Source organism: Spermophilus citellus (genome assembly GCF_964194105.1).
Source record: "Spermophilus citellus genome assembly, chromosome: 7".
In the NCBI taxonomy this organism is placed as follows: Eukaryota; Metazoa; Chordata; class Mammalia; order Rodentia; family Sciuridae; genus Spermophilus; species Spermophilus citellus.
Genome location: NC_138188.1, coordinates 77,852,463 through 77,871,144, shown reverse-complemented (window position 1 = coordinate 77,871,144; position 18,682 = coordinate 77,852,463). Strand labels below are relative to the sequence as shown.

At 34.6% G+C, this 18,682-nt stretch overlaps 1 protein-coding gene across 4 annotated transcripts in view; it reads right to left on the bottom strand.

The window, feature by feature from the left end:
- ATP11B (ATPase phospholipid transporting 11B (putative)) overlaps positions 1–18,682 on the bottom strand; it is a 117,420-nt gene that overhangs the window by 12,508 nt on the left and 86,230 nt on the right. For 2 of the 4 annotated variants that reach the window (XM_081300916.1, XM_081300919.1), the window contains 3 exons: positions 9,750–9,815; positions 9,152–9,255; positions 8,412–8,577 (listed from right to left, as the gene is read on the bottom strand). In XM_081300916.1, coding sequence (XP_081157042.1) covers positions 8,412–8,577; positions 9,152–9,255; positions 9,750–9,815 — 336 coding nt within the window. Of the gene's footprint in view, positions 1–1,547; positions 1,674–5,033; positions 5,120–8,411; positions 8,578–9,151; positions 9,256–9,749; positions 9,816–18,682 lie in introns of all 4 variants that reach the window. The other 2 variants (XM_081300918.1, XM_081300917.1) reach the window with 2 other exon arrangements.

Here is an 18,682-nt window from a genome sequence, read left to right as displayed (position 1 = left end):
AATTGGGAGCATAAATTAATATCAGAGGGTATAAGGGAGAAAATTCACTAATCGTTCTTGTAATAATAATAAGGCCCCTATTATTTAATGGGAGCATTCTAAGAACCTAATTCCCAGCTATCTTGTACATTTTAATGTACATCTTAAAGCAGAGTAGTACCAGATCCCCGTCTAATGAGATACCAACTTGAACTAGAATCCTTGGGGAACTACTATCATAGAGGACATTAATTTTATAGTTCTAGCATAGTTAGGTACCCTAGTAGATTATCTGCTTGGAGCATAATACAAATACTAGCCAAGCAAGATCTTTTTTTTTTTTTTTTTTTTTTTTTTTGGCCAAGCTAAGTTCTTTACATGAGCTTTCCCTGTAGCTCAATTGGGGTATATTGAGAAAATAAAAATCTTTCTATATTAAAGCACCATACAATCACATGAAGCATACCAAAGCAAAATAAAAATTCAGAGTTTTTAAGTTTCTAATAACTGAGAGGGATTTTCTACTTAGGACAATCCATTTAGGTCAATTCACTAAAGAAATCTAATTTTAAAACATGTTTTATAGAATAATTAGGATTTTTCCCAATTATTATATGTGTTCTGTTATATAATATGGTCTGATACATAATAGTTGAAAAGTATATAATCTTTAAGTGACTTTGTTTTAAAGTTTTGCTTTATCATTTGATTATCCCACACAAGACAACAGCATCTTTTTGATCAGTAATTATAATAATGGCAATTAGTCCAAGTAAAAATGTAATTATTAGTGGTAGGCATTTTTATCCTTCATAATTACTACCAATCAAAACACTTTTGCATATCCTAATTAGGTCTAGAAGCAGTTAGGTCTTACTCCTTAAAAGGAGAGTAAATTAAACCCTTTTCAGTTCATATTTTTTATTACAAAGATATGACTTCAAAAATTTATGAAAAGATCTGAAAGTTTGGTAAATATATGCCAACAGAAAATCACTAAGTCTAAACATTTATCTGTTTGATTATTCAACTCAAGAGGTGGGCTTATAAGCTACCCACTTATAAATGTCTAAGTTAAAATGTATAAAATGTCATACAGCCACAACTTCAAAGGGGAAAATGATTTTGGAAGTCAGAAATACAGCATAACATATTTTTAAAAGGAGAAGTGAAGGGCTGGGGTTATAGCTCAGTGGTGGAGCGCTTGTCTCACATGTGTGAGGCACTGGGTTCAATCCTCAGTACCACATACAAATAAATAATAAAGGTACTGTGTCCATCCAGAACTAAAAATATTAAAAAACAAAAGAAGTGAGAAGGAATGATTTCTTGAATATAAGACAAGAGGTGTTGAAACTGTAACTCCAAAGAAAGATTAATAAGATACTCAGTGATAGACATAAAAAGTGTGAAGACCACAAAAAAAGGAAAAGACTAAAACAACGTCATGAGAAACAGTGAAGGAATTAGAAAAGTAAACATGGAAACATCAGGTCAGTGCTCCATGGCATGGCCCAAGCATGAGAACTTAGCAGATGAGTCCCCAGGAAGGTCCAGCGCAGTACTACCTAGTGCACGCAACAACTGTCCTGCTGGCTGCAAGCCTCAGCTAGCAGGTGCCTACTGTCCTCCCCTCTGTGCTGGCTTTCAGCAAATTCATATGCTGAGCTGACTGAACCCTTATCTTCTTCCATCTAGAAGGACAGAAAAGCAACAAGTCTCATATTACAGAATGATACTCTCACATTAAATAGGTTTAGAATCAAAGCAATAAGTTGGGTCCACAGTGTGTAAGGCACAAATGAATCTTCATACAATAACACATTTACTATCACAAGATAGGGTTAATAGGAGTTTCTTAAGGGGAACACAACAAAGCACACAAAGCCATGATTTCCCAGTGCACAAAGCTCTTACTGAATATACAGCCTAGTAAAACTGTTTCCTTTAAAATAATTCTTTGTCTTCTATGAAACTCATTGCTGCAAGGTTGGATTCTTATTGCAAAGGTATATCCATTTTCTCACCTCTCATGCTTCCAACTTAGGAGACTTCTCTAAATGGAATTCAGCAGAGAACAAGGCTCCTATAACCTTACAAATTTTGGACATGTGAACAAAGAGCTTGATTTGATTTACTTGTTAACATTAATCTTTAATCTGAAATATATTTTTAGTGAAGACCAACTAATTTCATGAATCTTAGTTCTTTTTATCTTATATTTGTATTACAGGCCTTCTAAAGAAGTTTAATTTAAAAATGTGCCATAGCCTTTTTTATTTTAACTTTCTTAAATTATGAGAACATGTCCATAATGAATAAAAGACAAATTCTGCCTCATCTCCGTGTTCTTCCAGTCTTAGGACTACTGCCCAATAACTGTATCTATGAAAAATACTATAGTATATTTCTTACATAGAAAAAAAAGGCAGCAGAATTCCTTGGTTTTAAGAGTATAGTAAGTTCACGTGAAGACAGTTTAGTTTTGCCTATAATACACAGAAACTCTTTAGTCAAAAGAAAAGTATAAATAGTATGTGTTAAAGGATTTCTCCCACCCCCATACCAAGGATTGAACCCAGGGGTTCACCCAGCCAGGGGATGGGATAGGGTTTCATTAAATTGCTTAGGGCCTTGCTGAGTTGATGAGGCTAGAAATTTGAACTTGCAATCCTCCTACCTCAGCCTCTTGCCTTAGCCTCCCGAGCCACTGGCGTGTGCCACCACACCTGGCTTGTTAAACAATCTTAAGAAGTACTAACCTGATTAAGATTTGAGAGTTCTTAAAGATATATGATAGCTATACAATCTTGCTCTTCATCATCAGGATTAAATAGCTCAGCAACTATGGATCACAGCTATGGAATACCATTCAAAACAGTTTAAAGGGGCTGGGGATGTGGCTCAAGCGGTAGCGCGCTCGCCTGGCATGCGTGCCTGGCATGCGCGCCTGGCATGCGCGCTGCCCAGGTTCGATCCTCAGCACCACATACAAACAAAGATGCTGTGCCCACCGAGAACTAAAAAATAAATATTAAAAAAATTCTCTCTCTCTTAAAAAAAAACAGTTAAAAAAAAGGTGTATTCAAAGTTTATAGGGTGTATTTCCAGAGATGTTCACCATCAGCTATGAAGAAATGCCCACCTAGGAGCCACTCATAGCTCATATGAATTACTGTTATTTCTCCCTGGCCTTTGATTGAGCATATTTCTTCTTTTTGTTTTTCTTTGCTGCTGATATTAATTTAATAGAACAGAGTACATAAAATGATCATGTGATGGGTGAAGAACGTGGAGGCCCAGAAACAAGAACATAACTGGGAGTATGCTTGGTTAGGACCACTGGTAGTAGCAAAAAGTACAGCATAAGTATTCAGGTGGGTCACTGGCTAACCAGTGCTCTCTTTCTGTGGTTACATCACCTAACAGGGGATGATCAACCTGCTCTCATTGTGATCTTTCGCAGAGAAATGTTAAACTTACTAATTTCTTACAGTATTAGAGAGCCTGGGATCTCTCTGATTTATAATATACTTCCTCATTCTTTTTAGGTCTAGTAATGCTCAAAAAGAGTCACTTGATTTAAGGCAACATGATATGTGAAAATGTGATTTCATAACAATATGATTATTCGCATGCAAAAGTTATCTTCATTGACCAATGTGTTTTTTAAAATAATGAGTTCTCCTACTGCCTTAGAATTAAATAATTAGATGTTAAAAAATGTGACATATATAGCCATTGTTTCCTACTGATAAAGCTGTAATATACATACCTGGCTTTAAAGAAAAATGAAAGCAAATCTTTACATTTGTTTTTTTCTTGTTTTAAATATGAAATTTAGTTTAGCACTTAGAAATCCATTTGTATATTCCTCTATAATGATTATCTTTGAAAGAAATTCAAAGTACAATATTTAAAAAAAATTCTGAGTTAATAATAAAAAGGCCAGGGCTGGGGATGTGGCTCAAGTGGTAGCGCGCTTGCCTGGCATGCGTGCGGCCCGGGTTCGATCCTCAGCACCACATACCAACAAAGATGTTGTGTCCGCCGAGAACTAAAAAATAAATATTAAAAATTGACTCTCTCTCTCTCTCTCTCTCTCTCTCTCTCTCACCCCCTCTCTCACTCTCTCTTTAAAAAAAATAATAATAAAAAGGCCAAAGGTTTGGTAAAACTTTAAGACAGCTCAAAACTATAAAGTCAGTATTACATAAAAAGGTTAAGTGGTACTTTGTCAAAACCATTCATTTGATCAAGAGAATTTGGAAAGATTAGAAACCTTGAGAAGAAAAAACAATATCAAAATATACATGATTAAGAATCTACAAGATATTGATAAGGCAAGAAACTGAAAAGTGCCAAAACTAAAGAAAAACTTTAGTTACATGACTTTTTTCTCTTCAAAATTTAAATAGCATTAAACTTAGTATGTTATTATGATATGCTGTTATCAAAAGTTCTAGGATTTAAATTTCCATGACAGAACTGATATGTCTGTGGTAATAAGACATAAAATATATTGTTCAATTTATAGATGCTCTGAATTGTAGCAAGGATATGAAATGCTTAGGCAGCCATTACAGTGTACAAACACAAACACACATGTATTTACAACACAGATTAAGGCAAGATAAAAAAATGGGCAAATCTCACTTCCAAGTAACTATAGCTTAAGTATTCTAAATTTTATGATGAATTTCTGTAGCTTTAATTACTCAACATGCAGGAACATTCTTAAATATGAACAATATGACAAGCAGAAGCATTAAAATTGTGCTAGAAAAGATAGTTCAAGAGTAAAATATATAACAAGGTACAGATCTCTGTCCTGTTATATTGAATTTTCATCTGAATTTTCTTCTCAAAGAAGAAATGGATATGATTTTTAGGCTTTAACATAATACTAATAAAGGTCAAATTAGTCAGAGACAGAGCTGTGCTAACAAAAAACACCCCACTCTTTATTCATGCCTCTGCCTATCTTTTGGATATGGTTTAATTGACCTTTAGCATGCAGAAGAGTTAATGAGGTTCTATTCCTCCTACTCTACCTAAGTTTGCTCAGCTGATTCCTTGCCCTCGATAAAGGCTGCAGTGCGATGAACTCATCACTTAAAGCCACTGTGTTGGAGTACATCTATAAGTGGACAGAAAAAGGATGAAACACACAACAAGTCAGTGAGCTCTATTCATCACCTATGAGACAGACACAGGACAAGGTTTGTAAATATTGAACATCTGTTCCCACAAGAGTAGGAAATGTACATGGTACACATACATGACTGACATTTGAACTGTGTTGACTTTGCCATCAAAAAAATTATTTTTTCACTTGTAACACCACATGGTTATTCTGCAGAAGAATAAAGCTCACAATAAATGCTGATAGTTCTTCTTTTAATATGATTTTTCTTGTTACTTTTAGTAAACAATGAAGTAGTTGACAATTTTCTAACCATTTATTCCTTATTTGAAATCAGAAGTGATGGTAGAAGCTGAAAAAATGATTACTGCCTGTAGCCAAGAAATAATGTCACATATAGGATTTGAATGACCATATACTATTTCCGTAAAAAATAAAACAAACCAACCACCAAATGCCACCAGTGTGCTAGAAGATCCTTGAGTAGAAGTGGAGGTTTTTTTCTTGAAAGAGACTGCCTAGAACATCTGGGTAAGTCATTTGGAAATGAATTTAGTGAGTCAAAAAGGGAGAATATACTGGCTTTCACATATAGATTCAGTTATTGATTTGATGCTCATTCCACTTTAACTTATGTTAAGAACCAAAATACACATAAGCACTTTTAACCTTTTTCTTGTGAAGGGCCTACCTTAAGGTACCAAATATTTCCTATGTAATCCTTTGGAAAGAGGCTATAGAAAAGGTAATAAATTCTAATATTATCACCTTCATATCAATTAAGAAATCTCTATGAAAAACACAACTAAAGTTTATAAATGCTCTGTCTACCACAGCATTTCAAAGGATAAATATAGATAAATCTGATCAATTTACTTTTATAAATAATTACATTTTTAAGTGATATTATTCATACATTTTCATTAAATACAACTTCATATAGGCCAAGGGGGAAGAAAATTGTTCTTCATAAAAATCTAGGAAAGTATCATAGACAATGTATTAAAAATAATACATTAATATGTATTAATAATAACTATAAATGAAAAGTTTAGAAATAGTAAATTTACAAATCTGAAGTTTAAGCCAGGTACAGTGTTGCATGCCTGCAATCCCAGCAGCCCTGGAGGCTAAGGGAGTTTTGTGAGTTCAAAGCCAGCCTTAGCAATTTAGTGAGGCCCTAAGCAATTCAGTGAGACCCTGTCTCTAAATAAAATATAAAAAAGGTCTGGGGGAAGCTGGGGCTGGGACTTAGCAGTATAGCGCTCACCTAGCATGTTCGAGGCGCTGGGTTCGATCCTCAGCACTACATAAAAAAATGAATAAATAAAATAAAGATATTGTGTCCAACTACAACTAAAAAATATTTAAAAAAAAAGGGAGTTGGGGACATGACTCAGTGGTTAAATGCCCTGGGTTCAATCCCCAATACCAAAAAAAAAAAAAAAAAAAAAAGCAAAACAACCAACCAACCAAAAACAAACAAACAAAAACACCCCAAAATCAAAAACCAAAAACCCAAGTTTAGAAATAGTAAGACAGACAAACAGACAAACCTGTCTGTAATGGATTTAAGTAATACATTGCAGAGTGGAAAAGTCTGTCCTTATTGATATAAATATATGCATAGGCAGACAGTAATCAAATATGTTGATTTTTCAGTCCCATTTAGAGATTAATATTATAGATATATTCTCACTTCCTCATACTTAAAATGACAACTTTTTAAAAAATTTTGGACCAACTATATAACAGGCACAGTGATGACAGATGCGTATATTCATTCTTTCTTACAAAAATCACATGAGGTAATAATAATTATTTTACAATTTTTTTTAGTTGTAGTTGGACACAATACCTTTATTTTATTTATTTTTATGTGGTGCTGAGGATGGAACCCAGTGCCTCACATGTGCTGGCCAAGCACTCTACTGCTGAGCCACAACCCCAGCCCCTCATAAGGTAATAATTATTATTGTGATTTTTATAGAGAAGGAAATTGAGGCCTAAGAAAATGACTTAATCAAGGACATACAGCTATCTTATAAATGGCTGAAACAACATTTGAATTCTAATCCAAATAAGATAGTATTTGTATTAAACTACCAAAGTAAAAACAAAACAAAACAAAAAACTACTGAAGTAAATAAATTAAAACCAATGTACTATTTAGAAATCATAATTTAAATCACTAAATACTGAGCACTTTTTCTGTTTGTAAGATGAATACAAATTTTCAAAATCTTAATAAAATTTGCTTGGCATGAAACAAAAATAATGTTGAAAAAATATCAACCTGGCTTGGACTACATGATTAAGGAACTCAAGCTCCCCCCCCCCCCCCCAGTGCAGGGGATTGAACCCACAGGATCCCTCTACCACTGAGATCTCTACCCCTAGTCCTTTTTATTTTTTTTTAATTTTCAAACAGGGTCTTGCCAAGTTGTAGAAGATGGCCTCAAACATGTCATCCTCCTGCCTCAGTCTTCCAAGTAGCTGGGTAGGATTACAGATGCATACACTGTACCTGGCTTAAATTCAGCTTTTAACAAGGCATAAAAGGAGATGAAAATATATTCTATACCAATTAAACATACAAAAAAGGCACATTCAACTAAATATGTACCATTTCTTGGGCATATACTATTTTTAAACATTTTTCACTTAATCTTAACTACAGTAGGAATGAAAAAGATATATCTATCATTTTACCATTGAGGAAACTAGAATTCAAAGTCATAATACTACTAAGTGGCAGAGCTGGGATTCAAATTGAGATCTATCAGGATCTAAACATCACATTCTTAAGCACTATGTAACATGCTGTTAATATTTGCTGTAATTTAATGTTAATTAATAAATGTTTAGTGAAAGAATATATTTTATAAAAATTCATTCTGTAAAAATTATTTGGTTAAAGAACTTATTTCATATTCTTTTGTTAAAAACCATATAACATAAAAAATATTACTTGAATTCTAATGTTTCTAAGACAAGGCCATATATCTCAGATGTATCTGGAATAACTTGATAATATTATTTAATACATTTCCTAATATTATGTGAATAAAACTTGAAAGTTTGATATTTAAATACCTGGAATTTTATTAATAACATGATATAATTTTAAACAACTTAAAAATATCACATTTAATAATGTGTATATTATAAAATAGTTGATATAGGAATGAGTTATTTTCTATTTTATGACATAAGCAAATTATAATCATAGTTGTTTATAACTAAAGCTCCTAACTAAAAAGATATTGAAATAAAAAGTGCTTACCTGTGCCTTTTCAGTACTTGTAGGATGAAGCTGTCGGTCAAACACTTTCTTCACAACATCAAGAAAGAGACAAGTTACAACCATAAGGATTATGGCAAACCAAGCAGAACCACTTGATAGGAGCTGAATAAATACAAAGTACATATTCTGGGAACCTAAAAATGGCCTGAGAAGAAAGACAGTGGGCTTAATGAAAAAACAAAAACAAACAAAAAAAACCCCGAAAGATAACTTAATCAAGATATCATAGAAACACATCATATTTGAAAATAAATAACTACTGAGCCACATCCACAGCCCTATTTTGTATTTTATTTTGAGACAGGGTCTCACTGAACTGCTAAGTCCCTGCTAAATTGCTGAGGGTGGCTTTGAACTCATGATCTGCCTGCCTCAGCCTCCTGAGCCGCTGGGATTACAGGCATGCACCACGGCACATGGCTGAAAATAAACAATAAACAGGGAAGAGGATTACAGACAAACAAAATGCACAGAGTATCCTTCTATGATCCTAAATAAAAGTTGATGATTAGCTAAATCCAAATTTTTTTGCCTAACTTCTAAAGTTTTTGCTTAGTAAATGGATCAAAGGCACAAAAGGCAAACACAATATAAACTGAAAGAAGTGAACTTATTGCTAGGATGGGGTTCAAAACTATTCTGAGCAGAATTTATTCATGATATAACCCATAACTATAAATATTTATTATAGCTGAATAGATTTAATTAAAGTCACTCACCAGAGAATCCCACCATAAAACAAAGAAAATACAAAATAAAATATAATAGATCCCCAGGTAACAAGATGGTTGATCCAAGTCCAAAAATGAGTTTCCAAAGCCATCTAAAAAAAATTTGAAAAGTCTTAGAAATGTAAAATAATAAAACATTATCCTCTTAGATAAAACTCAAGGATAAAGCACATTACGTATTTAAAAGTCTCACTGCACAGACTCACAGAATATAAGTATTAATGAAAGGCTGCTAGTAGAAAGTTACATAATTTCAAGTTTATTATTTTGCCTGTGAGAAAGCAGCACTGAAATTTCATGTGATGATTCTATCTCAACTCCATAGCCTAAAACAACTGTGTGTTTTGTATATATACAGAGCTGTACAATTTCAGTGACTTTTATTTGACCATAAAAATAGGCTGAAGTTTTCCAAAAACTTCAGATAAAAAATTTAAATGAATACTAAAATAGCAATCAGTGAAATTATCCACTGTTGAATAAGGAAAACATCTACTGATAGTGGGGGGGGGGAGAAAAAAAGAATATTCAATTGCTAATTATACAGGCACAAAATGTATCTATGTTTCTAATTCCAGTATCATACCTTTACTGTGACTGTAATAACCATGACTGTAAAGACCAAAGTGCCAAAAGTCCAGTTTCCAAACATCTGAACAGAAAGAATAACATGGTGTTAATCAGAAATAAAGTAAAAGGTAATTTCATTCTTTATTCAAAATCATTTGAACTATGTTAAGTTAGTTACATATAAAATTGGCTCATTAATAAAGTTTAAAGAATACAACAACAAATTTTGGCGAAGATGTGGGGAAAAAGGTACATTCATACATTGCTGGTGAGATAGCAAATTGATGCAACCACTCTGGAAAGCAGTTTGGAGATTCCTCAAAAAACTAGGAATAGAACCACCATTTGACCCAGCTATCCCACTCCTTAGTATATATCCAAAAGATTTAAAATCAGCATACTGGAGTGATGCAACCACATTAATGTCTATAGCAGCTCAATTCACAACAGCTAAGCTATGAAACCAACCTAGGTGCCCTTCAACAGATGAATGACTAAAGAAAATGTGGTTTCTATATACAATGAAATATTCTCAGCCATAAAGAAGAATGACTTTATGACATTCGCTGGTAAATAGATGGATCTGGAGATTTTCATGCTAATTAATTTTTTAAAGCCAATCCCCAAAAGCCAAAGGTCAAATATTCTCTGATACATGGATGCTAACTCACAACAAGGGCAGGTGTGAGGGGAGGAATAGAAGTTCAGTGTCTTAGACAAAGAGGAATAAAGGAAAAGGATGGGGATAGGAAAAGGTAAAACAGTGGAAACAATTTGATATAATTTTCCTATGTACATATATGAATACATCATAGTGAATCCCACCATTGTGTACATCTACAAGAATGGGTCCTAATTAGAGTACGATGTGTTCCTTGCTTACATAATTATATAAAAATGGATTCTACTATGATGTATAACTAAAAAGAACCAATAAAAAATAAATAGATAGGGGCTGGGGTTGTGGCTCAGCAGTGGAGCGCTCGCTTGGCACGGGTGAGGCCCTGGGTTCGATCCTCAGCACCACATAAAAATAAATAAATAAAATTAAGGTATTGTGTCCAACTACAACTAAAAAATAAATATTATATTGAAAAAATTTTAAAAAACAAATAAATAGATAAAATATGAGAACCACCATAATAAAGTATTATTATGTTTATTATTTCATGTGCAATGATCCTTTGGATAATATCATCAGACTGAAAAACCAATATGGGCTTAAGAGTTGTGTGGCACAGGTTATTTTTAGAATGATACAGCTGTTGGTGACTGTTTTATTCCTACCATGTTGTAAAAATAAGAAAACTCTGTTCTACCACAATTATTTTCTGGGAACTTTCCAAACAGAAAAGACAGCAGATCACTTTGCCACAGTATTTCTGGATACAACATAAGCAGAGCAGGAAAAAAAGAAATTTAAACTTAAAACCAATATCTGAAAGAAAAGATAATGGCCAATGGAATTACTCTTCAAAAGATTCCATGTGAAAATGCAGTTAATGCCATTGAGAAAGTATTTATAGCCTGAACTTTAGTCCTAGTTATAGCTAAAACTGACTAAAGTTCATTAAACACGCAGAATCCCTAAAGAATATCAGGAACATGGATAAGAATATAACCAGAAGTTTATGTTAATTTCATTTACAAAGTAGTCACAATCTTAACATTAGTTTAATAATTTGCTTAAAAGGTCTTGTTTTTTAAAAAAAACCCATAGATTTCTAATAATTAGCATTTACTTATATTACTTCATTGTATCTCACACATCATTTGTAAATGATAAATCTCACAGGTTTCTGTAAGAATTAGGGTTTGCAAAAAGGACAAGGAATCTGGTATGTATTAAATAATAAATAACAGTTATCATTATTAACAATGAAACATCACTTAACATTCCCTTATTTGAGAGTGATTTGGAAGTGTGTCATGATGCAAAGAATGGAAAACTTATATTGAACCTCTGCTTACTTTCCTACTTTTATCACCTCTAAAATAATGGCCCAGAAATACAGAAAATTATCGGATTTCAATTCAGTTCCTGGAGGAGTGCTGGTCTCCTCTTTTCCAGGGCTTTAGGGACAAATACTTGTTTGCAGCCAGGAGACCCAGGCCTGGAAATGGTAAAAACTATGTATCTATTTGACAGTATCTAGTTTTACTGGGTTTAGATTGAAAGCATTTTATGTGGCATCTTACTTAGAAGCAGAAGAAGATTCAGGGTTTCCGCTTGCATAAGCCTCATTTGAGGTTCTAGAAAGGGCCACAGAAACACATTCGTGTGGATTTTGTTTTGTAAGCTCCCTAAAAGTAATGTATTTAACTGTAATCTATCAGTTAAGACTGCAATTTCTTTCCATTCTGACATTACTGTTGGTGATGGACCTGCAGAGGTCATTTTGGGGATGTGGCTAAGGAGAAGTGAGCTGAACTTACATTTGCTTTGCACTAAATGAGACATATTTGGGTCAAAATCACTTTCCAGTGTACTTAGGTCTGTATTCATAACTGTAAGCTTTCTTCTTCTTTTTTAAAAAATATTTTTATTTTTTAGTTGTAGTTGGACATAATACCTTTATTTATTTATTTATTTTTACATGTGTTGAGGATCGAACCCAGGGCCTCACACATGCTAGGCAAGCGCTCTACTGCTGAGCTGTATCCCACCCCCCTCTATTAAAATAGAGCCTGAATTTCAGGAAATTAGGAGACAGAGTTACTCAGAATTTCTATTTTCTATCCTAATCTGTTAACTTTCTGGATCACTTCTCAGATGGGAGAGATGAGTGCACCTTCTACACAGATAAAGAACTGGTGGCTCACAACCAAGCCCTATGCCACTGCTCTACTTTAGACCAAGTTGCTCTCAATTGCGGGTGATTGTGCCTCTCAGGGGACTTTTGGCTGGATATGGAATCATTTTTGCTTGTCATAACTAGAGGTGTGTATATGTGTGTGTGTGCTATTGGTTTCCAGTGAGCAGAAGTGAGGCTTGCTGCTAAACATCCTTTAATTCACAGAATGAGCTCTCAAAGCAAAAAGTTACCTAGCTCAAAATACCAACAGTTTAGAGGGAGAGAAACCCTGATTCTGAGGGTGGGAAGAAAGACTGAAAAAAAAAAAAAACCAGTAAAAAATATAAGGAAGCCAAAGTAAGTTACAGATGTTGACAGAAGATAACATGGCCATAAGGAAGGCTTCATAAATTGTGCTGATGGTCAATTTCATTAGGTCTCAGACACGCTTTTAGATGCAGGAATGTAGAATTGGTGTTGACCATAAAGAAAAGTTTTGTTGGGAGTGCTAAGGTTCAACGCTCCAGTGGATAACATTCAGAGAAGCATAGGAGCCAGCAGTAGAACAGTGAGAAAAGAGAATTTCTTCAAGTTTGCTCTAAATAGACATAGAAAACTGTAACATAAGTAGAAGGTTGTGGGCCAAGCAGGTATGTCTTTTATTAGAAGAAGATGGGAGAGCTTAGAACTTGTTTGGCAGTGTGTTTGATCCAAGAGGATGAAAGGCTGATGGTGAAGAAATGAGAGGGCAATTACAAGAGAAAAATAGTGGTTTAAGCAAGAGTTGCTTTCACAAAAGGTGAAAGCTTCATCAGGTTTAACTTAATTACACTTGTATCTATATAAAAATTACTTTTCCAGAGTTAATCAGTTGTTCAGCTCCTGTACAAACTGTTTCTATTACAGACCCATTATAATAAATGATAGATTGTAGAGTGATACTATGAGACAGTCTACTTTTCTATCTTCCTCTAAGATACAGCTATATCTAATTTCCTATTAGGTGCCTGGAGTGCTTTAATGAGCATACCAGGAAATTCTATAATGAACTAGACAATCAAAGGTATTTTTATAATATAATATTTTATTTAAGAGCCTGTATTTACTCATCATAAGAATTAAACTGTGTATATTTTCTTGAAAGACCTGATCGGTAATTACATTAGTTAAATCATTTGAGTTGAAATAAAGCATTTTGCAGCAGGACACAGTTGCCAGAGAGTTCATTTCTAGTCTTAATAGAGCTCTTACCATTTGATAGTTAGGTTTTAGCAGCTGATGACATACATAGCACGTAAGATAAATTAATTAAGGATAAGAAATAGGGGAGAAATCATTAGAAATTAAAGAAAATAACAGTAAACATTACATAAAGGTTTATTTTCCTCTTTCCCTAAAAACAACTTGAAATTTCATTTTCTCAGTCTACTGTATACCTCATTATTTACCTCCAACTAATCTGGCAAATGATCAGTACCTATCTGCATTGATGAAGGAGTGAAAATTTTAATCCTTTGTTAAATTTTTAAAATGATGGAATAGTGTATAATATACTATTTAGAATGGCATCCAAGGTCTGACAATTCCAAAATCTCTACTAGAGAAGTCTAAGTGGAATAACACTGCTCTAATAGCATTTTGCTTTTACCCTCTCATCCTATATATTTTTGAATTTTAATTATTTTGTTTTTTTTTAAACTGGGTACACTTTCATAAAGAAGGGAAAAATCATTAATAGTAGAAACTTTCTTTTGAGTTCCTATATATTTTGGTAAAACACACAAATCAAACCCCTTATTTGGAGAGGATCTCATTTTAAAAAGTTACTAGCTAGTTTATAATTTTCATGTCTGACCAACAAGAATGACTGTAGTAGATATCAAGCTTTGGATGTATCTTTAGTCCCCATTTTTTTTCTGAAGCCTTTGGTTGAAACTACCAGAGAAGCAGAATGTAATCAAGCGTTGGGATGGGAATTAGGCTACTTCTGAGATTGTTCTGATATTTTCCTCCCTGCATCATCTTAGTTTTCTATTCTTACCATGTGAATATTCCCTCCTTCCTGTTCCTTCACTATAATATCCCTACCCATCTCATACACTCTTATGGTAGCCATGATACCTTTTTCATGGCATGTAGTTGAAGTAAGTTTAATTGGAGAGGAACTCTCAATCTAGCTTGTTTCTCTCACATATTCCTGTTACTTTCTTTTCCGTATTTATAATCTCACATAGCATTTTTCCTTATCTATAATTTTACAAAGCTTCTTCCTGAAGGAAGTTTCTTGCTAAGATCACAGAATGACTATATTAACTATTTCCAAAAATGTTGTGTACGACAGCAACATTGTTAGAATAAGTATGTCCCAGATAACACATTATGCATGGGTCAATGAAGGAAATAAACTTATCCTTTATAAAAAATATAGTCATTAATTTTTAGTCACCTAATTTACTGTATACTTTAGCTTTAAAAAAATTAATTTCACAGATAGTTAAACTCATAGAAACAGAAGACAGAATAGTGATTTTTAAAGATTAGGGGAAGGGGAGAGGAGACAGGAAAATGGGGAGTAGCTGTTTAATAAGTACGAAGTTTTAGCTCTAGACCTCTGCTGTAAAATAAAGTGAATATACTTAACATTATTGAACTGCACATTTAAAAGTAGTATGGTAAAAAAGTGCCAAATTATATATTTAAAATTATTTGTCAATTATAGCTTTACTAAGGCATAAATTATAAAGCTGTTTTTTGGTACCAGGATTGAACTCAGGGGTATTTGACCTCTGAGCCACATCCCCAGCCTTACTTTGTATTTTTTTGTTTAGACACAGGGTCTCACTGACTTGCTTAGCACCTCGCCATTGCTGAAGCTGGCTCTGAACTTGGGATCTTCCTGTTTCAGTCCCCTGAGCTGCTAGGATTATAAATATGTACCACCATGCTGGCTGTAAAGCTGTTTTAAAAGATAATTTCATAGAAGTCAGTTTTTCTAGATGCAATGTTGGGGATTTAAAAAAAATTAAATTATATAAAAAATCTCTCTCAAGTAAGCTGGATTTAGTGGCATATACCTATAATCCCAACTACTGGGGAAACTGAGGCAAGAGGACCACAAGTTTGAGGCCAGCCTCAGCAACTTAGTAAGAACTTTTCTCAAGATAAAATAAAAAGGGATGTTAATTATAGGGGAAATGGAAGATGGGTGAGCAGAGGAAAGCTGCATTCCAAGTTGGCCATAGTGTAGACAAACACAGTGAATGGTGAAAGAGGGATTTCCCTAAAATTTAATAAAAGTGGCTTAAGTACTCAGAAATTTGGGTGCCATAAACAAAGAAGAAAGAATACATGGAGCCCATCTGATGTCTCCACAGACACTGCTTGCATGGATTCATCAGAGAGAGTTGGAGAACAGTTTTGGTATGAAAAAGCCTGAGATAAAAAATGCTGCCTAATCTTAGCTGATCCAGAGATTACATTGCACACTGGTGCTGGAAAAGCATGTTCTGAAACTCAACTGGCTATGGAGAGCTGAGGCAGGAGCTATCTTGGGGCGAACATACCATTGTGATGACCTTGGGACCCAGGACATCAGGAAAAAAAAATCCCCGAAAAAAAAGAACAACAAAAAACAATGCACAACCACAATATTCTAGCAGGTGCTTATTTAGGGACTTAAGCTGGGCCTGGTGGGATATGAGTGAAACAGGTAGAAGAAGACTTTACCCAGGGGCATTTGAGTTAGAAGGGGAAGGGGAGCCTGACTCACTTCTCTTTTGTGTCTGGTGGCTCGTGTGATCAGCTGAAATAGCCAGAGTCAGAGTGGGTGGGGATGGGGTGGGTTAAACACTCAGGGACTAAGACTGGCAAGGCTGTGCCTGTGGGCTGCAGTGAGTGAAGAATCAGCCCTTCTGCCCCATGACTGGAATTCTTGGGAGGCTCCAAGGAAGCAGACCTGCATAAGAGATCCACTATGGTCTAGCCTTAGGGGAGGGTCAATCTAGTCTCTCCAAAGAAGGCATCACCCCACAAAGCCCCTGAGGCTTGATTAGATGCTCTCCCACCTGCTAGAGCTCCCCTTGTGGAACACTGCAGAAGCTGTATCCTGGGACTGCACTGGTTTTAATGGATAAAATGCCAAATGACAGTATGTCCTAACCCATCTCACCTCATACTGGTGAGAAGGGAAGCGAATCAAATGGCTTGATGCCACTCCAATTGGCAGCTCAGAGTACAACACAAAAACAAGAAGGGGTCAATAGCCCCACCCCCTTGCTCTATCAAAACATAAATCAAGAAGAATTAGAAAAGACTTGGACATAGACAGTGACCACTCAAATCTAGTTAACTACTTTGACCATCTTAAAGAAGATGGTTCCTTCATTCTTCATTAAGATTTTGGATTTTTAAATTTCATTAAAATTTTTTTTTCTATGTGTGTGTGTGTGTGTGTGTGTGTGTGAGAGAGAGAGAGAGAGAGAGAGAGAGAGAGAGAGAGAGAGAGAATATGAATGTGTGTGCATGGTGCATATGAATTCTGACTGTGCTGATTGGTTCAGGGACATATATACATACACCCATTTGTTTCTTTTTTCTTTCAGTTTTAGAATTGTTTAAAATGAATTATTTTTCCTAGCATTGTCTTTTGATGGTTAAGGTTTTTTAGATTATATAGTTTTGTTTGTATTATTTTCATTTGTTTATTTTTTTTAAATATTTTTTTAGTTGTTGATGGACCTTTATTTTATTTATTGGTATGTGGTGCTGAGAATCGAACCCAGTGCCTCATGCATGTTAGGCAAGCGCGTTACCACTGAGCCACAACCCCAGTCCCTCATTTGTTTATTTCTGTAAGTTTCTCTTTCTCTCTTAATCTTCTGCTAACAGCTACATTCTATTGTTTTCTCTCCCTCTCCCAATATGTTGCTTCTTCTATATTTTCCCCTCCTTCCATAGAAACACCATCTGCTACATCTCTTCTACATTCTCTCTACTCTCTTTTTAATATATATATATTTTTTTAGTTATTGATGGACCTTTAGTTAATTTATTTATTTATATGCGGTGCTGGGAATCAAAACCAATGCCTCACACATGCTGGGGGGGCAGTGGTACTGAGCATTGAACTTGGGGGCACTTGACCACTGAGCCATATCCCCAGCCCTATTTTGTATTTTATTTAGAGACAGGGTCTCATGGGTTGCTTAGTGCCTTGCTAAATTGCCAAGGCTGGCTCTGAACTTGTGATCCTCCTGCCTACACCTACCCAGCTGCTGGGATTATAGGCCTGTGCCAAGGCGCCTAGTCCTTTCTGTTCACTTTTTGAAATTGTAAACTTGTAAAAATTCCGAATACATTTCTCTCCTAATTGACTGTATTTTTACCATCTTTCAAAACTAATTGGTTTATATAACTCCTGCCCCCAACATTAAGGCTAATACAATCATTACTGCTGTGGGTGATATAGTTGACACCTGCTATTTGCATTAAAGCTAGATCTAGTTCATGGTAATTATTTTTATTGTTGACAACTGCTGAACCAACCATTCTTGTTTATTGGTTACCACCAATAAATTAATGTTGAAGATGGAATAGTAAAAATTGGGTATTTAACTTTAATACTGTGTATTGTTTGTAATGGTTGCTACTATAGATTATTTTGCCCCATTCTGTGAGGTGCTGGAAAACTACAGGGACACTAAAAGTTCAAAGTTAGAAACTCTGCTGCTGAACTAAACATTCCTTGACACTATTCCAACTCAAAGAAGTGAGGACACAAAGTCCCAAACTAATAAGGACCTAAGGAGAAACAATCAGAGAGAGAACTCAATTCCTACCCTTTGGCATCTACTCATACATCAAAAGAAGAGAGAAGTCCCAGACAGATGAATTATTTACACACAAAAGGATGAGCAAAAAAAGGGGTAGGGGAATCCACTTCAGTTGATATGCAAGACTTCTAAAAATGTGAGAAAACGGGCAAATAAAATCTCTCCCCAAATACAATAACTCCCCAACAAAGGGGATAGTGAAGTAGATGAAAACTCAGAGAAAGATTATAAAAAAATGATTTAAAATGTTCAATGAATGGCCATACTACCAAAAGTGCCATACAGATTCAATGCAATTTTCATAAAAATTCCAATGAAGTTCT